At 52.6% G+C, this 20318-nt stretch overlaps 8 protein-coding genes and 1 non-coding gene across 9 annotated transcripts; 4 read left to right on the top strand and 5 right to left on the bottom strand.

The window, feature by feature from the left end:
- Positions 1-524: 524 nt before the first annotated feature.
- Positions 525-1649, top strand: RHO25_008014 (uncharacterized protein; the record flags this gene model as incomplete). The annotated part of the gene is made up of 1 exon (XM_023600170.2): positions 525-1649. One exon carries the CDS (start codon positions 525-527, stop codon positions 1647-1649), a length of 1125 nt encoding a protein of 374 aa, XP_023449630.2.
- Positions 1650-2250: 601 nt separating this feature from the next.
- Positions 2251-4342, bottom strand: RHO25_008013 (uncharacterized protein; the record flags this gene model as incomplete). The annotated part of the gene is made up of 4 exons (XM_023600169.1): positions 2251-3109; positions 3164-3364; positions 3419-3555; positions 3608-4342. The coding sequence occupies 4 exons, from the start codon at positions 4340-4342 to the stop codon at positions 2251-2253; spliced, it is 1932 nt and encodes a 643-aa protein (XP_023448604.1).
- A 290-nt stretch (positions 4343-4632) lies between these two features.
- RHO25_008012 (uncharacterized protein) lies at positions 4633-5646 on the bottom strand (the record flags this gene model as incomplete). Its single annotated transcript, XM_023600168.1, has 2 exons — positions 4633-5241; positions 5293-5646. The coding sequence occupies 2 exons, from the start codon at positions 5644-5646 to the stop codon at positions 4633-4635; spliced, it is 963 nt and encodes a 320-aa protein (XP_023449631.1).
- A 371-nt stretch (positions 5647-6017) lies between these two features.
- On the top strand, positions 6018-8463 carry RHO25_008011 (uncharacterized protein; the record flags this gene model as incomplete). Its single annotated transcript, XM_065603012.1, has 10 exons — positions 6018-6067; positions 6119-6239; positions 6290-6350; positions 6403-6456; positions 6509-6515; positions 6569-7039; positions 7090-8030; positions 8095-8227; positions 8281-8334; positions 8391-8463. The coding sequence occupies 10 exons, from the start codon at positions 6018-6020 to the stop codon at positions 8461-8463; spliced, it is 1965 nt and encodes a 654-aa protein (XP_065459084.1).
- Positions 8464-8809: 346 nt separating this feature from the next.
- RHO25_008010 lies at positions 8810-8905 on the bottom strand. The gene has a single exon. It is a non-coding gene; the product is annotated as a tRNA-Leu (tRNA).
- Positions 8906-10522: 1617 nt separating this feature from the next.
- RHO25_008009 (uncharacterized protein) lies at positions 10523-11137 on the top strand (the record flags this gene model as incomplete). Its single annotated transcript, XM_023600166.2, has 2 exons — positions 10523-10795; positions 10850-11137. The coding sequence occupies 2 exons, from the start codon at positions 10523-10525 to the stop codon at positions 11135-11137; spliced, it is 561 nt and encodes a 186-aa protein (XP_023449632.1).
- A 3008-nt stretch (positions 11138-14145) lies between these two features.
- RHO25_008008 (uncharacterized protein) lies at positions 14146-14944 on the top strand (the record flags this gene model as incomplete). Its single annotated transcript, XM_023600165.2, has 3 exons — positions 14146-14278; positions 14338-14388; positions 14439-14944. 3 exons carry the CDS (start codon positions 14146-14148, stop codon positions 14942-14944), a joined length of 690 nt encoding a protein of 229 aa, XP_023449193.1.
- A 125-nt stretch (positions 14945-15069) lies between these two features.
- RHO25_008007 (uncharacterized protein) lies at positions 15070-16774 on the bottom strand (the record flags this gene model as incomplete). The annotated part of the gene is made up of 4 exons (XM_023600164.1): positions 15070-15983; positions 16032-16368; positions 16417-16577; positions 16630-16774. The coding sequence occupies 4 exons, from the start codon at positions 16772-16774 to the stop codon at positions 15070-15072; spliced, it is 1557 nt and encodes a 518-aa protein (XP_023448950.1).
- A 1836-nt stretch (positions 16775-18610) lies between these two features.
- On the bottom strand, positions 18611-19803 carry RHO25_008006 (uncharacterized protein; the record flags this gene model as incomplete). The annotated part of the gene is made up of 2 exons (XM_023600163.1): positions 18611-19376; positions 19433-19803. The coding sequence occupies 2 exons, from the start codon at positions 19801-19803 to the stop codon at positions 18611-18613; spliced, it is 1137 nt and encodes a 378-aa protein (XP_023449254.1).
- Between the last annotated feature and the right edge of the window lie 515 nt (positions 19804-20318).

The raw sequence follows: 20318 nt of genomic DNA, 5'->3' as shown, positions 1-20318 counted from the left end.
TGCAGTGTGCTGGTGGGCAAAGGTTAGGGAGGCAATGTCGTGTATTGTGCACCAATCAATGCGATGTAATGTAAGCCCGGAATGGAACAACATGTCAGCGTCGCTTCCGAGACAAAATGCAGGTGATGAGATGCGGCTCTTCCGCGCACGCGGCCTCGGTTCAAGCTTTCGGCTTTGAGATCGTCATTGTCGTCTGCCGCACTGCCGTCCGGTTATCGCACTGCACTATTGCCAGCGACCTCTTGTGCCCATACCTACCATTCCGCCAGCTGTCTCTTCTTCGCCAGGACCTCACACCCAGCAAGACGACCGAACCTACTGACATGGACCGGGCATAAACAATCCAACTCAGCCACCGGAAATAGCGTTTGGTCCGATGTCGCCAGCACGATCGCCCTGATATACTGTACCTCCCGAGCACGACGACGAAACAACATACCACCAAACGCTGATCGATGACCACACTGGCCTCTGGGCAGCATGCCAGCCATGTCACAGCACCGTCGACCCACGAACCACATACGATGAAACCGAATGTCCCAGGAGTGTGCCCGACGGACGAGGAAACGATCATCCCGAGACAAGCACCCGAAGGGCAGCGAAAGATACCAAAACAAAGCTGGGAATATGTTGTACGGTCCGGTGTCGCAGGTGGACTGGCAGCATGCGCGGCGAAGACGGTCGTAGCGCCTCTCGATCGCGTTAAGATCCTCTTCCAGGCGAACAATCCAAGATTCGAGAAGTATATTGGGTCGTGGAGTGGCGCTGCGAAGGCGATTCGAGATATCCACGCTTCAAGCGGAGTGGGAGGACTCTTCAGAGGGCACTCGGCAACACTTCTACGTATTTTCCCCTATGGCGGGATCAAGTTCCTGGCCTATGAGCAAATACGCGCAGTGGTAATACCTACAAAAGCGCACGAGACACCACAACGAAGATTTGCGGCAGGCAGTCTGGCTGGGATATGTTCCGTCTTCTGCACGTACCCACTGGAAGTGATACGCGTGCGACTCGCCTTTGAAACGAAGTCCAGCAAACGCGTCACAGTACGGCAGATATGCAGAAAGATATACCTAGAGCGTCCGCCTGAGCCGGTGCCCACAAATACCGCCACAATGCCAAGACCGGTGGCAGCAACAGTAGAAGCAACACAGGCCGCGATACGGACGGCCACGCCTGCGAGTGGGCTGAGCAACTTCTTCAGAGGATTCACACCCACGCTCTGGGGCATGATCCCCTACGCCGGGGCATCTTTCCTCACACATGATGCAGCAGGTGACTTCATGCGAATACCAGCCCTCGCGCCCTACACAGTCCTCCCGCGTAACGAACGATCAGAAAGGCAGCTCGCACCTGGGAAACCTCCTCCTTTACGAGCATGGGCAGAATTATCTACGGGAGCCTTTGCAGGTTTCGTCAGCCAGACAGTGTCATACCCTCTTGAAGTCATTCGAAGGCGAATGCAAGTCGGAGGAGTGGTCGGTGACGGGCATCGACTGACGATGATTGAAGTCGCGAGGAGCATACAAGCAGACAAGGGCTTCAAAGGCTTCTTTGTGGGACTTGGAATTGGATATGTGAAGGTGATACCCATGGTCGCAACGAGCTTCTATGTTTACGAGAGGATGAAGACATACTTTGGCATTTGAGAGGGAGACAGCAGCGGAAGGCTGGACCATGAACTGTACATATCATGAGATGGAGATTAGCATGGCTCGAAACAACAAAGCTTTCGATACTACCGAAAGCTGAACATGAAGTATCACCGAGGTCGAGATTGCGGACCTTCAGGAAGAAGACTTGAGTGCCAGTACAAGACAATGCACGACACAACAGATGAGCTACTTTTAACAACATCTATTCAAATCTTCGACAACGTCTCTGCGTGTCTGTCGTTTACATCTGTTAACCTCTCTAAACAATTCCTATACTGATCGTGCGCTGGTACGGGCCAAGACCATGATCATAAAGGGTTAATTTCACCGTATCGAGACCTACGCTTCGAGCCACGAATGTAAAGATGAGGTTGTTCTTGTCGTCTTGGGCATTCACCAAAACGACGTGCCCACCAGCAGAGTCTGTACAACAACGCAGCAGTCGATTAGCAAAGTCATCTCAATGATGAGGAGTGGACAGGTGTTCTTGTACATACTGATCGTGTAGCCATACCAGGCATATTCTGGAGTCCGGTAATCGGCCTGCGGGGATCACATTAATTAGCTAAAGATTTGTTCGCAAAACTTTGGAGATTTAGATGAACAGGGGACTTGCCTCGACAGTCATGATGAACTGCTCGCCCACGTGGGCAGAGGGCGGGAGGACAATGGTGGCCTTTTCCAAAGTCTCCTTTATGGGGACCTTGAGAAGTACTATGTCTGTACCATCGTTACGCAGCACTCTCAAGGCTCTCTCCACTCTGTTGCAAACCAGTTGCAATATCTCAGTCGAAGGGCTTTGGCTGACAATCGCTGTTATAGCCCATGCAAGAGGGTCGGCAAAGAGTCGCACGGCAAGACCATCTTGAGACGTTGCCGCAGAATCCCACTGACCCATGGGATGGACTCCATAGCGATCTCTCAGATCTACCCATGCATCTGTGAAACGTTTCAAAGGCGTAATCGTAGACACCGTCGAATATTTTTCTCGTGGATACGTCCAGACGTATATCATGACCAAGACCGGTTCACTCAGAGATCCATTATCGTACTGAAATGTCCAGGAGGTGCAGGGGACGTCCGCCGGTCTTTTTTTCATAGGCGCAGAGCTTGGCAGGAGCATGGTACTGATTATTGGTAGCTGCAAGGTGCCGATGGAAAGACGATTCTTGCCTCCGCGAGCGTTCCTGGGCGGCGGAAATTTTTCCTCCATTTTTGCCTGAAGTGGCTTCATGCGGCTCTTCTCGTTATTATCAGATATTGTTTGAGCTCCAGCGAATTGGCTGACTCGCGGCATCAGACCTGACAAGACGGGCGTGTTGGTTCGTATGTCCATAACAGTACCCTGCTTACTCCTGGTACCCTTGTAAATGTCGTGAATATACGGGTCTTGGGCGATGCATCTGTTCGGGTAGTCGATAACTCTCATTTCGCCCGTCACAGGACCACAAGTGCTGAAAATACTTGTCAGTATGGTCACCATGTGTGCTTCGACCACGCCTACGGACCTGTCCAAGGCATATGTGCCTCCCGACTTGTCTATGGTCAGGAACATGTGGTTTGCAAAGGCGGAACGTCTGCCCTCCTCTGTATCCTTCTGATCACATATCAGTCGTACAGTGCCATCGCTCTTGCGCCACCTAGGTTGAGTATAGAATGGGTTGTTTGTTTCCAATCGGTCTCCGATCAGGCGTGTGGTTTTCATCCAGCTATGAGGGTCAGTCGGAGTGAACGCACACTGCAAGCTCAACATCGCGACCTACCCATATGGCTCTAAAAACACTGGTTTCACCGTCCCGTAACCCGTCCCCAAAGGTATGATTGACTCGGCCAGACGGGCAAGGTCGTAGCAGTTGACTGCATATTTTGTGCGATCGTCAGGACGATATGATAGTCCTGTCTAGCATGATGTGAGAATCTTAGCTTAAGATGATATCTTGAACCCTACTCACAAGATCGGACAGAAATAACTCCATCATCAGCGAACCCTCACTGATGTACTTTCCTCCGCCCCCGGATGCGTTGTATGTCAGGCGACGATCGCGAAACAAGGCTTTGATCACGCATGCTGCCCAGTCATCAGTATCGAGCGGTCTATCCGGATCCCGGTCAGAATCTTGCTGCGGACTCAGCCATTTCGGGATGAAGGCATTAAAACGCAGCAGGTCCAGAGGTATGCCATCACGTGTGTAGTATGGTGGGAGATTGGCGTGCAGCACATAAATTTCGATCTCGAACGTGCTGGATGACAACTCGATGCCAGAATCATCCTCGACCCGGGCCGTAGCAGATCGCCGGCCTGTGCCCCCAAACTTCCACGGGAATCCTCTATCCTTGCCACCAACGATCGGTGCCTTGAGTTGGAGAGGTGGGAGCGTCTGTTGGGGTAAGTTGGTCGTCTCGAAAGAAATGGTTTCCGAGATCTCCCGTCCCTCGCCGATGATCTTGCAACGCAGACGCCGCTGCGCAGCGGTCTTCGGTGTCGTATACTGGATAGTCACGCTGAGACGTGCGTTTGCCTGCCCTTGATACGCTATCGGTACCACGGGTGTTGGTGGAGCTTTTCCGAGTACAAAATGTTCGACTGGACTTGTGGTGAAGTGACACCTTCGCAAGTCGCCAACATGTTCGAATAGCGGAATGTCGGTTGGTGGAGATGTGATCGAGTAGATCTCCAGGGACGACATGTTATGCTGAGAAAGGTCCGGAATGTAAGTGTGTCTTCACAGTGAGGTCGACTCCGCGGGCTTTCCAGTACATTAATCTGGTTCAGCACTCCCAATGTGCAGTGGCGCCTGCATATTTTCGGCCGCGTTCCTAGTTCGTACAGTATCGTGGGAGTGCAGTCTTGGTAGTGGGGAAGACAAGCCATCTTTGGACGCGATTCAGCGCCATAGCGCGCGCCACTCCAGCTGAGACGGGTGCGGTGCACGTTATGCTTTAACCATTTCCGAATATTGACATTACTGCGACCAAGTTAAGCAACAGCAGCTCGTAGTTCTGCAAACTGCCTCAGATTGCGAATCGGCAACAAGACAATCTCAGCAATGGTGCCTTCTGTGGATAATCGCACAACGTCGCGACTATTCAACTCCTGGTCGGCATTGCTCAGACCCGTCTTCTGCCGAAGCCGCGCAGACAGCAGTTTACCGGCCTCATCGTATAGCATGGCAGAGTCGCGTATTCCTTCGTATTGTGGATGTTGTGAAGTTGCGGCTGCGAACTGCTGAGACTCAGTCTTGTCCCATAGTGAATCAAACGCCTCGAGAGCAATGTCGCATCCCGCAGCTGCAGCTTTCTCTAGTGATGCGATAGTTTTGTCGACTCCGACTCCCAGCAGATGGCCTTCGATCTTGACATTGAAATCCTCCAGCTTTGCGGAGTCGTGGGAATTGTAGGAGAGAAACAGCGCGTTGTCAGCGCCAACAAGCATGCTTGCGACGTAGAAGTCGCCGTATGCATGCAGGAAATGGTCGTGGCCGCCGACTCGTTGTAGCATGGTGATGGCCTCTGAGGAAAGCTGTGGCACATGTTTCATGCGAATGGTGCCAATGCGCAGAGATGAACGCGTAGACAGTTTGGCTGACTATTTCGCATTCAGCTCAAGCTTGCGTGTCATGAGGATCAGTCCACGCACATCACCATTCTCGGAGACGGACTTGGTGTACGAGCCGTGCGCGGAGCCGCCAACAATGGCGTTCCCAATCGAGCCTCGGAATCGCAAGTCGACGTGTTCGGTAGAGTGCCTGCTCTGGCTGCTTGACGCCTGAACGCAACTTCCGCTCGCATCTTGGTCCGCGTGGAAGATGGCGATGTCTTCGGTGTGTGAGAACGGAGACGACGGCTTGAATGTCAAGGTGTGAGAATCGAAGCCGCAGCCCAGGAACATGGCGCGACTATGCCATGGCACATGCACTGGAAGGCCATCGGAGGCATTGGGATGTCGGAGGATGGTGTCTGGCATTGGCGACAGGTATGTGCGTGCGTGCATGCTTGCCTTCGGAAGCACAGAGCGTGAAGGGAGGGCAACACAACACACGCCAAGGACCGGGATCGTAATTGCCGTAATCGACGCACCAGCTCGTCTTCTACATGCACGGACAGAGTTCCGCATATCCTCTTCCACCTCCACGCGCTGTCGTTGTGGCTGGCTGAAGCAGTCACCAACAGCTCGAAAGATGAACGGCGTCGCCGGTCACCGCCTGCAGTGCATGGCCCGGCGCATTGGCATGCGGTCTAACAGCACGCCCGGCGCTGCACAAGGTCCGTCATGAAGGCCTGGGTCCTCTGCGGCCGTGCAAGTACTTTCGCTGTCCTTTGTTCCCTCTGTGATCACAATCATCACCTTTCCATACGCCCGCCATGACGAGCATACTGGTTCCATACGAAAATGCCATGCGCTTGGGCATGGGGTGCGTGCAGCTCACTCCTTCACCTCTCCTCACAGTGTTGACAAAATGTAGATTCAACACTTACACACACGCACTGTGTATCAACGATGCGGTCCAGAAGCCTGGAGGTGTCAAGGCCACGGAGGATGACCTCAAAAATAAAGAGGACTTTAGTACCGTCTCGCAGAAAGTCGTATGTCGCAAAACCTATGGTTTCTTCAAACGTCCAGGCTAATCGTTCAGACATACTCTTCGAAATACGTAGACAAAGTGTCGGACGTCATGAGCTCTTTGAACATTAGCGGTTCGTGGAGGGCACTGGTGATGTGTTTCTCCAAAAGCTCACAAAATCCAAGGCTCTCTAGAGATCAAGCTGCAGTCGATCGGCGCCGGCGGACAGGCGAAAGCGAGTATGACATGTTGCCTCGCTTCCATACATTATTGTCAACTGACCATGCACAGGCTTCGTGTGAGACCATTGACCAGATTCAATACGAGAATATCCACTGACCCAGCTTAAAGCGATACTGACAAATTCAAGGACAGCGATCTCAACTGCCTCGTCCAGGTAAAAGTCATGAACTCAAAGTTGATCGCAGACGACGTAACCGAGTTTATCCCAATCGAGAACGTTGTGCCAAGTCAGTTCACTGAAGTCTATGGCGATAGCTTCATCTCTGGCTTCATCGAGGGCGGCGAGCTTAACGGCCTTGTATCTATCAAGCTCAAAGATCGTTCGAAAGCCCGAGACCTGCAAGCCGAGCTCAAGATCAATGCCCCATTCGCTGGCGGGGCTATCGACGTGAGTGGCGAAGGCAGCGTGGCAATGAAGAACAACGAATCGAGCGTCCAAGGCGAGAGGACAATCAGCGTGTCTTGGTTGGGAGGTGGGGATATCAAGGGCCAGAGTGCCACCGACTGGACTATCGATGCGCTGAAAGATGCTGCATTCAACTTCCCCTCACGAGTCGCGCAGACTCCGCAGAGGACCTAGTGAGTTGATCACGATCAGAAGAATGTGAGCACCCTACTGATCAGCACAGCGCCATCGTCACGAAATACACGGCTTTGCGAAGCTTCCAGGAGAAGACGGTTCGCGGAACACCTCTCGACTATGAGAATGCTGGCGTGTATACAAGCACGCTTCTCGAAGCATATCTTGAGTACAAGTCCATTTTGAAAGACTTGCAAATGATGAGCTGGGATCTGGAACACAAGTTGATCGAATTGGAGAAGGGGACTGAGACTGCCGCGCAAGCGACCTATCGGACAAGTCTGAAATCCAGCTATGACAAACTCAAGACGAGCTACAACACGAGAAACGCCAGCTTCACTGCGATGCAGGAGAAGAAGCCGACGGAAGCTGACCATGATGCCCTGGTCAAGTACCAAAGAGAACTCGCAGCCGAGGAGCGTAAACTCCTACAGCCTCTGGAACCTAACGAGGTGAAAGTCTACGAACCGGATCTTTATGGCCTGGATCAAGCGCACACGGACTGCCGCTTCGAAATGATCAAGATCGTGCGGGAGGTTGATGCAGTCACTTTCGATCCCAAAGTCGCCATCGATCCCGATCGTAAGCACGTCTTCCTCAGCCCTGCAATCTTCCGACTGCTTGTGCCCAAGGCTGTGATACCCAAAGCAAATCAAGTGGCGCCTGAAGGGGCATGGAGAACCAGTCCGATCAAAACTCAAGACACCCAACAATACAGCGCCGAGTACAACGAGATTGGCGTTTCGATTAGCAGAACGACACGTACCAACACCTTGGCGCTTCATCCCGTATGGCATGGCTCGCGAATCCAGCTGCTGCACGCAGGCACGCGTAAAGTGCTCGACTTTGGCGGAGCAGGTGGCATGACATGGCTCTATCATACTCTGCTTCACGGTCACGAGAATCAGACCATGACACTCGAATGTGAGAACCTGCCTCGCTTGAACGATCCGCTCGCCATTAATAGCTGGATGTTACGGACAAAGATTGGTGAGTGCTTTTTGTAGATTGTGTCGTTTCGCTTCTGCAAGTTGCTGACTTCGTTGCCACACAGGCGCACTCGAGATGAACCATGTTGCCAGTGATGACAAATTGTTGTCTCGCGTGCTCAATCCGAAAGCAGATGACAAGGCCAGCCTGCAGCGCTGGTATATCAGCAAGTCACCGATTGATCCGCTTTGTGTTCGGTGAGTTGAGCGGAGATCTTGTGGTAGTTTTTGGGCTGACCAAGTCGTCTTAGTATTACGTCCGCTGCCTGGCCCAATTCGTTTCTTCAGGCGTATGGTTCTGGCTTGTAAGTACTCCGACATGTTAGCTATGGGATTAGTGTACAGCTAACAGAAAGTGCAGGACTGAAATCAGACTCTTGCCGCTGCCTGCGGACGAGAGATTGTGCGATTTTCAGTTGTTGTCGGTCGCTTGAACTTCCGCTACTTGAGCCAGAAATTGAGCGGACGATAGCCAAAACAGGGCTCTCGTGTCATTTCGGCGAGCGAGGATAGCCTCAATGGTTCGGTCTTCATCTGAGGTAGAAATGTACTGTAGGATGTGTAAACAGCAGATGCTCTGATGTCATTCGACCTAGGAGATATGGTTGGAGGCAAGAGCGAGCATCTCATAGCAGTAGTGCTAAAAATAGATTCCCAGACTGGAAGCGAGGTTCACACTCACCAACTACATTTTCACTTCATCACCCCATATCTCGACCAAAAATGATCCAATTGACACGATTTCTTCAGCTGTGTGCTCTCCGGGAGCAAAAGAATCGTTGAAGCGGGTGGGATTCGAACCCACGAGGCAAAGCCACTGCGGAGAATGCTTAGATAGGCCTAAACGCAGCTCCATAACCACTCGGACACCACTCCAGATATGGTTGAAAGTATGTGCCGAGAGATCTCCGTGTTGTATATGACAGCTCAACAACGAGAAAGAAGCTGGAACGGCTAGGCAGAAGAGTTTCTGGTTCCATGGCAAAGCTGAACTCAGAAAGAGCTCAGCACGCGAGCTGTTGGAAGGAAAGCGGGAGTGAACTCAACCACCATTTTCAGGGACACTCAAAAGACACCACACTCCTGGACCTTGCTCTTAACAGGCAAACGCTCAACCGATTGGCATCTCGTGGCTGTGAAGAGCGCCTGTTAAGACGTGGTCTCTATAATTCGGCATTTCTACATTTCTACAGACTCGCTACACTCAATGGCATCGGTAGACTTTGCCACGTCTGAGTTGATCCACGTGCAGCAATGCTGTGAGCACATGTCACACCTCAACGCAGCAGCACCTTGCAAGATGCAGTGCAGCCTCGTGCGTGGTTCAGGGCGGCAGATCAAACGTCCAAGAAATGCCATCTCACCTGCACCATCCCACCCACAGCAATCTGAGGTGAGCATCCTATTTCCCCAGATTTGAAGAAGATTGCATACTCAAGGGGCTGGCAGTCGTCGCCATCGGCTGCCATCTGGATGTGCGCAGAGGCTGGTCGGGGTGCGACGGTGCGCACGAAGACCAAAAGAGCGGTGACTGCCACGCGCGCCGTGCTAAGACCAGCCAGCACCAAGTTAGCTGCATGGAGCCTAGTCATGATGATGCACTGCCATTCGACAGGCGCTTCCATGCGGGCGTGCAGCAGCAGCGGCATCCTGCTCGTTCGGACCTGAGGCAGCGCGCGCCTACAGCAGCACACCCCGGGCGAGCCGATGTCCGCAGCTGGCCGACCGGGCGCTGTTTCGCACAGCGACTGGCGGCACTGCCGACGAGACGCTGGCGCACGTCGCGATGGGGAGGGCATAGCGTGTTGGGCACGGAGCAGGCCTGGCGGTGGAGGGGTCTCACGCAGCGCCGTCCACACCGCGCGCGCCCATTCTTCGCTCGACAGTTGTTGGGCTGCGCCGACATGCAGACAGTCCTTGTTGCGATGAACGCACTGCTGGGCCTAAAGTTATCGCAAGGCAGAGATCGCCGTCGTCGAGGCCCGCGAGTTGGACGGTGACCTGCAGCAGTGTGGAGCTTCGCGAGTTGCGCAGCGCATCACATTGGACGGCGACAGTGGCGATGCGTGGAACTAGGCGTGCGCTAGACTGGGAACAGTATAGCATGGGTGGTGGGCGCGCATGGGCTGTTGGCCTTCACACCACTTGATGAAACCAGCCTTCCCACTCGACTCTTCCCGACCCAGCCCTTGACTACCACTCTGCCACTGCCACCACGACCCGACTCCATCTGCCTCTCTGCACCGCGCACTGTACCCATATCACCTTTCGCACGCTTTCGATACCCCAAACGCAGCTTCATTCTTCGCTCCAGCGATCGCATTCCGGAAACGGCGGATTCGACTTTTGCCACCGGGCCCTCGACACACCAAACGCACGCTCGGACTCTGTTTTGCCCGTCCCTATTGCAGCCAACTCAATCTCCGGCTCAGCTCCTACAACAACAACAACACCACTCCGCACCTCCATTCATCCTCAGCATCACTCGACAACATGGCTAGCTATCACTACGGGATGCCGACCTATCACCAGACCACCGCCACCCACACACAGAACCACCACGGCCACCACGGTCGCAGTCGTCGGGGGCCGAGAGTGTCATCGCAGAATGCGCACCGACAATACAAGGCACAGCGCAGTCCCAAGGAGGAGGTACCGCAAGTCCAGACATACAGCGAGTACTTGCGTGTGCTAGAGGCCGCGCGCGGCTTCGAATTCGACGATGACGAGGTCTTCTGCCCGTTCAACCTCCTGACCGAGGATGATGTAAGTCTTCGGGCTCCATGTCATCTCCGAGCTCCAGCTAACACCCCTTTGCAGCTGCAATCAATTCACTCTTCATCGGCGTCGGACAGAGGCTCGCTCTCCTCGGGCTCTCCTTCCGGCTCACCGCTGCAGACGCAGGTGCAGCCCACACCCTCGCTGCTGCTGCCTACCCTCCCACAATCATACACCCCAGTGAACTACCACCAGGCGCAATCTAAGCTTCACCAACCCATGGCGCAGCGCACCCGCAATGCAATCCCCATTGTGGACCCATCCACGCGCTCTGCGTCGAGTGTCTCGCCAGGCCGACAAGTGCAGCAGCAGTACCAGCGCCGCTGGTAAGCGGTCTGCTGTACTGCCACTGTAATGCTTCTCCAAGCGTTCTGCGTTGTCGGGCTGGCGAGCCTTTCCGCTCCAACACACGGTGTGCGACCGTGTGCTGGCACAATACTTTCTCCAATTCCTCGACTCCAGCGATACCTTGTACAAACTACTACGGCTACTTAGACTGAAAGCGGAAGCCCGGCTCTTCCCTTTTGCTCCCCATCTTGGACAACGGCGTTACAGCAGCAAGCATTACGAAGTACGACTCTCGCATCAACGGCAACGGCATCTTCTTCTTCAATTGGACCATATAAAACAATACTTTTTTGACATTTGGCGCGCGAAAGCAAAGCGAAACGATGAATACACGGATCTGGATATCACGCGGACGGCTGGCTATTTTCCAATCATCGTCAACAATCTCCTCCCCAACCAAGCATATTGTCTCGGGAAACACGTTTGGGTGTTCGGAATCTCTTCTTCCCCTGTTCATCTTGATCTTTGTTTTAAACCTCTTTTTGCTTTGGGACAACTCTGGCAAGGTGTCGTCACCTTTTGCGGTACGGGAAAGCGGTGGGCGAAACTTGAGAAGACTGTCACGAAAAACAGCAAGCGAAGTTTGCGGGAAAATTATCCAATATACCTCTTTGCATCATATCATGAATAAATCAGCTCTTGTTTAGGAGGCGGAGTAGAACTGGAAATCTGGTGGTCGTGGGGAAATACGGCCTAGTTGACAACTATCACACGCAGAACGGCGATTTCTGGTGTTGAGTTGTGGCCTGTCTTGCTTGGATTTGTTTTGCGAAAGCGCGCATGGTGTTACTGTGAGCGAAACTCCCCGGGAAAGAGATATGAGATATACCATCGTTGTTCTACTGTTCACATGTATTCATTTTCTTCTGTCATCATTCCATTGCGATATTTGCCAGTTACATGGTGACGAATCTCACACAGCTTTCTACGACGACAAAGAGCTGTACGCGAGATCTACTGCACTTCCTGTTCCGGACCACACAACCGAAGCTTCGGTGCATAGGTCTTGGGTCAAAAGACCAGCTGACTTAACTACTGTACCGACTTACCAAACGGGTCGAGCTTCGGAGTATGCGCTGGCACTAACTTACCCACTCCACGGCCGTACCTGATTAGCGCTTCACACAAGTCGCACCTTTTCCCGACACCCCCGTGAGGAAAGCTACCAGACATGGCATTACTCCGAAAGAAGGGCCACTTGGGGTTGTGCTTTCGGCGACGGACAGATGTTCTCTCACGCGATATCGTGAGAGGCGATGACGATGGACGAGCCTCCGCGGATGTAGATCTGGAGATGTGTCATGCATGGGGTTCGGGATGCGCGTTGTTTGTGATGACGACATTTAAATTGAAAGGTGTTTTCGTCGGGTTGTTGATGAGGATGAAGACGCCGAGGTGCAAGACGTTTGTGCGGGAAGAGATAGCTCTGCATACAATGTTGCAGGTGAGGTGAGTTACATGTAGTAGACTTCCGGCATGCCGTGGAGAGAAGGTGTGCTGGGATGCGCGGAGTCCTTCAAGGCAGCTACGTCTTGGAGATTCTTACCTTCTACCATAGCTTGCGATATTTGGGCGATACCAGCCTTGCAGCGATATTGTTCATATTCTTCTCGTTGGACAAGAGTATTCAGGCGTTGAAAACATCTGCGACTGCTCTGCGGTCCCTCTCGCGGTGGCTGGACGATGCCACGCAGGATGAGTGCCCGGCTGGACACAACCATGTCGCATTCACTGAGGCAGCACTGGCACCACAACGAGCGAAGACGATGAGAAGCTAGCTCGTCGCGCAATTGCTCTCTGACGATCATCTGCCGACTTCATCGCTGAGTCCGAAGTACAGCGGATGCTGGTCATCATGGTGAGCATTGTGTTCGAGAGAGCTCACTCATGTAGCATTGAGCGAGGCACCCACACGAGCATCCAACAAGCTGAGGTCCACTGCATCTCTCGATTCCGGCGCTCGGCACCAACCTGAAGCTGATCTGATTCATGTACATCGTTGAGAAATCCAGAACGAACCGCTCACGTGTCTAGATATGCACTTGAAGCGAATCAAACCGACTTTCGCAGCGTTCCGCTCACCAACAGAAAATGGATCACCATCGGCAGAACTGTGCGCCAGCACCGGAGAATTGAAGTTGTGCAAATTTGTGTACACTTGCAAAACGGTCGGTCGCTTCTGCTTGAGTCAGTGTTTTGCGACGAGTCGTCTTCATACAGCCCCTGCAGGTCCGGATTTAGCTACTAAGCTATGGCGAATCCTTCATGAGGCGTATAGCACTGTCGGACCATCTTCTCGCAACAATGAGCGACGTTTACAGATTGCGGGAATTACAGCAAAATGCACATCATCGGACACCGTCCAACGAAGCAGCTTCAAAGCAAAGATCCAAAGACTTGGCAAAGAAAGGCTTTTGGTTGTTCTCTCCACAACTCAGCGAAGAAGTCTATGCATACCATTCTTGCCGTTCGCAGTTCCACGTGCAGTTCGGGTATTTACCTGAGACATCAAGAAAAAAGCTTCTGTGGTGATCACTCGCATGAAAATACGACCACTTCAAACAGTGGCTTCTCACGAATTACTCCATCCGGGAAGCCTTGGTCTGGGCAAGCATCGAGTCAGGCAAGTCGCACCAGTTCAAACAGGAGATGCACCGCAATTCTGGCCGCAATGGGACACGACTAGGACCTCATGGTATTTGCGGACATGTTTGGCGTTGCTGCAAGAGGAATGAGGACGGAGGCGAGCTGCAAGCCATCGCCGCCGCCACTCACTGCTGCTGACTTCGAGCTCAACGGTCAATGGGCTATAGCTCAGGCCGTGACATGGAGATATATAACAGGTGAGTTGATGCTGCTGTTGGACTCTTTCATTCTCATCTCATTCAGCAACATCAGTCGAGCAGACTTACATTCGTTCTCAGTTATCTTGCGTCGACATCAATCAACTTCGATTCTACTTCACTTTCGACTTCAAACTTTCAGCCAAGATGCAGTACAAGTTCACTTTCATCCAGCTTGCGCTGGCAACCAGCGTTCTCGCTGCTCCTATGCCTGCTGCAGAGCCAACTTTTGGCCACGGATACGGCGGCGGGGACGGTGGCGGTAGCGTCGGTGGCAAGGGTGAGTCGTCGTTCTTGTCGAGAAACAAAAGGCGGAGATCCGTTACTGACGAAAAGCAGGCGGAATCAACGCTGGAGTTGGCGTCAACCTTGGAGGCTTGGGTGGCCTCGGTATGTTGATACGCTGCCGTCTCCGCTTGTTCGCAACTGACAGAGTCTAGGTGCCGGTCTTGGTCTTGGCCTGGGTGGCAAGGGTGGAGTAGGGGCCAACGTCAATATCGGTGCTTCACTTGGGTCTATCATTGGCGGTCTTTTGGGCGGCATTCGAGGGGGTGGTTATGGTTCAGGAAACGTGGGCGGTGGTGGCTATGGATCTGGATCTGGCAACATTGGTGGTGGAGGCTACGGATCCGCGAATGGTGGAGGCGCCGTGAACGGAGGTGCAGGTGCTGGTGGATATTCCAGTGGAGGGGGGAAAGGGACAGCGAGCGGCAGTGTTGGCGCTGGAGCTGGAGCTGGAGCCGGAGCCGGAGCCGGTGGTTCAAAGCCCCCTAGCTACGGCGGCAGCCAAGGCGGCAACGGTGGCAACACCGAGACGAGCCCTACACCAGGCTCGGATGACGATGATGACAAGGACGACGGTTCTGACGGCGGAAGCTCCCAGCCACCACCATCGTACGGCTCCAACCCACCAAAGACGAGCCCAAGCGCACCAAAGGGCTACTAGATCACGAACTTGACGGAAAAGCTGTAATATAATGTAGCTGAAAAGCATGACAATCCTTTGTACAACCTCAATACATTTGATGAACGAACCTGACTTCTATGTGTACTGGTTCTACCACACTTCTTCTATGCCTTGTGAACGCCGGCCTCTTCAACATACACAACACTACCTTCCTTCTCTCCCATCTTATCGTCAATGCTGATATCGATATCCCTTTGATACACAGCGACCTCGTCAACGTCTCCAAAGATGGCAGCAACTTCTTCGAGTGGCTTGCCCTTGGTATCTGGGAACCAGAACCACATGATGACACTGCCGATGGTTCCAGGAATGATGAAGCACAAGTAGAACTTCCAGCCGATAGTCTCAAAAGCAGTTGGAGCTGCCTGCAACCACATGATATTCATGAGCGAAATCATGGCCACACCCGCAGACATGCCTTTGGCACGGAGATGACTGGGCCAGATTTCGGAGATGTAGGTGAACTGAAGTCCATCGAGACACCAGTCATACGGAATCTCGAAAATGAAGAGCATTGCCACAGCCGCTTGAAGTGCTGCAGAGTTGTTTGATGGGACGAATTCGGCAATGAGAGCCGCTTCGATGATGAGGGTGACCATACAGCCAAAGACCCCGATGGCGAGGAACTTGGCTCGGTTGAAGTGATCGACCAAGAGGGAAGCCATGGCATTGAGACCCACAGCCAATGTGAGCCAGGCTGCAGGGTACAACAATTGCTTGGTCTCGGAGAATCCGAGGTTTCTGTACAGTGTGGGACCGTAGTTGTTGATGACGAGCACACCGGAGCATTGGATGAAACCGGTAGTGCCGATTGTCAACCACAGACGCTTGCGAAGAGATGGTTTGCGGAAGATGTGCATCCAGCTGTCGTCGAGCGTGCGGTCAAGTGTGAGCTGTTTCTGGATTTGAACGTACTCTGCTCGAGCAAAGGAGTGTGAAGGGTCTGATGGATCGTCGTGCAGACGGAAGAGAATGTTCTTCGCTTCCTCGCCGCGGTCTTTCATGCACAACCAACGGGCTGCATCGATATTAGCTTGGGTCAAGCGATCTGAAACGGAGAACTTACGACTCTCAGGCACCCAGTACAGTCCACTAAGCAACATCAGCGGCCAGAGACACTGGAAAAGAATCGGGACACGCCAGGTCCAGTTTCCGCCCTCTTTCCAGTGGTAGAAGCCAAAGCCGATCCACGATTGAATGAAGTAACCGAACACGAGTGAGATGGCGTGCACGTTGACGAGAGCGCCTCGCAAGTAAGGAGGTACCACTTCGGACATCCAGATTGGCACGGCGGCAAGGATCATGAATGCGCTGGCTCCGGCAATGAAGCGGAAAATCAGGAATACAATGATGTGGGTACTTCCCGCCAGTGCGGCGCCCGAGATAAGAGCAAGGAGAGCGCTCTGTTTGATGTTAGCTTGTATCGGAAGGACAGTCTTGGACAAACATACCACTCCCAAGCCAGCCTTCCTGCCCCACCTATCGGTGAAGAGAGGGAGTGTCAGAGTGCCAATGACACCTCCGGCCTGAAAGAGGCCATTCGTAGCTGCAATGAGTTGGGTGCCATTGGGACGAGTCGCGAGCTGGAAGTATGCGATGAAGGTGGGTTGGCCTGTAGCGAGTCAGCTTTATCCGCGATGCTACTATGGCCATGGAGAATGTACCCAGAGTTGAGCCAATGATACTGGCAGTGTAGCCATATACCATGCTGCCGATGGAGACAAAGAGCAGCATCCATATGTTGTAGGCATTGAGCTTTCTGTTGCTTCCCTCTTCTCCAGTGGAGAAGATACGTGAGACCCAGCCCATGATGGTAGTCTATTGATGGAGTAGAGATTGAAAATGAAAAGATCAAACACCTTACCTCGAGCAAGCCAGCAGCCATTGTCTTATAGCAATACCAATCCCAGCGACAGACAGCATTCCGGCAATCTTCGTGCGGAGATCTCGGTAATATTTTGACACGAGGAGGTCGTCGTAAGAAAAGTCAAGCATTTGTGCATGTGTAGCGAAGCCTCGTGCCAGCCGCGTGGCATGCTTGCAAGCTCCGACAAGACCAGTAGGAAGACAGTCGCCAATGGTGGCCAATACTTGCCTGGAGGTCTCTTTGATTTTGGCCAATGGCACGACCTGCGGGCATTTCACTGCAGCAGGCGAGACCATGTGGCAGCTGCACATGCAGGCGATAGTCGCTTCAACCCCGCGAGGTGGCGTTTCAATGTGTACCCCGGCTCTTGGGAGGAGGATTGAAGCTGTCGGTAGTATTGTCTTGACGAGGTTCACAAGATGAGCACTTCTTCCTTTTACACGGTCACGGAAGATTCACCGGGACAGCAAACGGCTTTGCTCGTTGCTGAGTGCTGCTGCGTCGAGGACTTGGATAAGAAAGCTCGTGGAGTTTCCCCCAGGGTTGAGTCGTGCAGTCGAGTCGCTAGCAGCGTGTCGAAAAGTCTAGAGATCAGCCACATCCAAGTTTGAGGATAAGTTTATGCGGCGGCGTATGACTTCAAAACGAGTCGAGCCTTTGCCGATAGAGCGATGGAAATCCGTTCGTAGCCTGGTGATGCGAGTCTCCTTCATGATTGAAGACCATCTTCGTCGGCCTTCTATAATGTGCAACGCTGCCACGAGAACACATTGGCACCTGTAATTCCACTACCAGAAATATTTCCTTGTCTGCTGGAAGCAGCTTCCCGGATACTGGAGTCTTCTCACGGCAATAATCCTGTCGGAGCGGGGTGCTTCGAATGGTGGCGCTCTCCCTGGTTTTGAATCACTCATCAGTATGACTACCATCGTAATGACACGGCAGTTTTAATGAGAGGTGTCAATGATACCAGACGTGGGCTCAAGGCATCCCAGGTTGGTCTTTGTCGTTTTGAGCGGTTTGTGCTGTGCACGTCAAGGCAAGAAAGTAGCCGCAACGGACCAGTTGCCGTCGGCGCCCGGCCATAGCTCTGTCCGGCGGGGAACGATGAGTCTTTATATTTTGTCAAATTTCTCTGGCAGCATAATTCAACCAATCATTGGTTCCAACCACTCGGTTGTGAGTATTACCAGTTGCACACCGCACTGAGCTTCCACTAATACCCATCCCAGGTATAGTGTAGCGGTTATCACATCGGATTCTGATTCATCAGAACTTTCCGGGAACCCGTGAGTACATGTGCAATCATTGTTTCCTTGAACATCATCTAACATGTCATTAGCGGTTCGGTATGTCTCTATCAACTTCCAGTCATAAGCCCGCAGTGCCTAATAGCAATGCAGATTCCGGGTACGACCTTAAGCAATTATCTTTTTTGCCAAGGTGTTGGATCCATTTTGCCCTGCAAAGCCAACTTCTTTGCTTACGAAGGTAAGGGAGTTTTGTGCTTCGCATGGACAATTACTTCGTACATTCCAATCGAATCCATATCAGCTTCATTCGAAGATATTACTTTATATGGGCTTTATTTATTTGCTAATGGACTGCTCAAGCCTGCTTCAAACACCATTCTTTTGTGCGGGTGGGGCAGTTCATCTCGTAGACGCTTCTCACGAGATGAGATGCATGTTTTGTACTACAGCGAATACACGTACACCAACGCCAGTGCAACCCATGTCGAGATGCTGACAACTTGCTGCCTCCCAACAATTAGATAATTACTGCTTCTTAGCCGCTTCGTGCAAATCCTCAAGGAAACCCCATTGACCCCTCTCCTTCCAGCCCTTTGCCCTCCAATCATTAGCCTCAGCAGGCAAGTATTCCAGCACATTGAACAGACTCTGGTCGTGCGCGGCAATGACGAAGACCTCCGGCTTCGCGTCGAATTCCTGGATAGCTGTAATGGTATCTCTGGCAGCTTGAATGTCTATCGCTATGGAAGTACCATTCTCATGCTCCACGATGGTCTGGAACGGGACCTGATCGAAAGTCGACTCAAAATTTCCAAACGCAGCATGATATCTCTTGGGGACATCTGCTGCATTGGATGCTGGGTGGATCGGCTGAAGCGCGGACGCGGTGCACGTACATGTATGCAGAGCCACAGAATCTGGCAGTGGTGCTCCAACGTGTGGTCTCAGTTGCGAAGTGTGATGGAAAGAGTCTGCAGCCATGTATATGAAGCTGTCATTTGTCGTTCGTGCGAGAGCATTCATGTGTCCAATGGCATGACCAGGAGCGAGCAAGAAGTAAAAGCTTCCATCGCCAAAGTAGTCCAGTGCTTTGAGACTGCCAATCTTGAGATTAAAGTCTTCAGTCTTCAGCTCTTTGACTGCTCGTCCGGCAAATTCCCGGGCTAGGATCGGAGAGCTCTCAACATCTGGCCATCCTGGAAAGTAAGCCTCCTTGATACCAGGACCCACGATGAGTTCTGTGGTGGAAGGAAAGAGCGAGGGCCTTCCGACGTGATCGAGATGTGCATGACTGTCGGTCCATGTCAGCAAATATGCAATAGCAGCCACCACGGAATCAGTACTTACCTCCAAATCACGCCCTCGATACTCTTCAGATCCACGCCTCCCTCGGTCAGGATATCGCTGACATATTCCTTCGATTCCATCATGCCACCCACGCCTTTCATCGCTTGGACCCGTTGGTACACATCGGGAGGAAAGTCCTTCTCGAGATCGACGGGAATTCCAAGATCGAAGACCAGCTTTCGCTCTTTGCCATTTCCACTCGTGTGTGTAATCAAGAAGGAATACGCGGGTGCGCGTAACTTGTCCAACCCGGGGATTGCAGGACCAGCAAACAGGCTTAGTGGAATAGAAGACCGCATTGTCGTGTCAATGATGGAGACCTTGACGGTCGAGGTCGACTGTGGGATCTCCCACGTAGCTTTGCACGCCATGATCAAACAGTGCGTGCTGTATCTCCGCTGCAAGTTTTGGGCGCTGGTGGTTGTCCGACATAGTTTGATGCTCGTGCCTACAAGACCATGACGACGATCCCTTTATGCGCAAGTGCCATAGTGGAACTTTGTGGCAAGAGAGGATCCACACATTTGTCAGCAGGTACAAGCGAGGACAACAACTGCCCTGTTTGGAGAACGTCTATCTAGCTCTGTTGCCAGTGGGAGGAGGCAGTCGCTACTGTATACAAAGATTTGCTTGGTCAGCATCAGCGTCACCTCAATTGTCATGTTCACTGTCAAAAGTATTATTTGTTCTCTGTCACCTGTCGAGACACGGATCGGCATTATCATCATCTTCAATGTCGGCGTCTGTCGTGCCCTCCTCATACATGCCAGTCCTCTGCCGGCTAGTCGGTCTCGGTCATGCCCTTCACTGAGAGGAGCATCGATGTAGTGGCAAATGTGCTACATCGACAGTGGTGCAACAGATCCTGGGTATCAGCACAGCCATG

The sequence above is a fragment of the Cercospora beticola genome, chromosome 5 (assembly GCF_033473495.1).
Source record: "Cercospora beticola chromosome 5, complete sequence".
Lineage (NCBI taxonomy): Eukaryota > Fungi > Ascomycota > Dothideomycetes > Mycosphaerellales > Mycosphaerellaceae > Cercospora > Cercospora beticola.
This window is presented reverse-complemented; position numbering and strand designations above follow the sequence as displayed.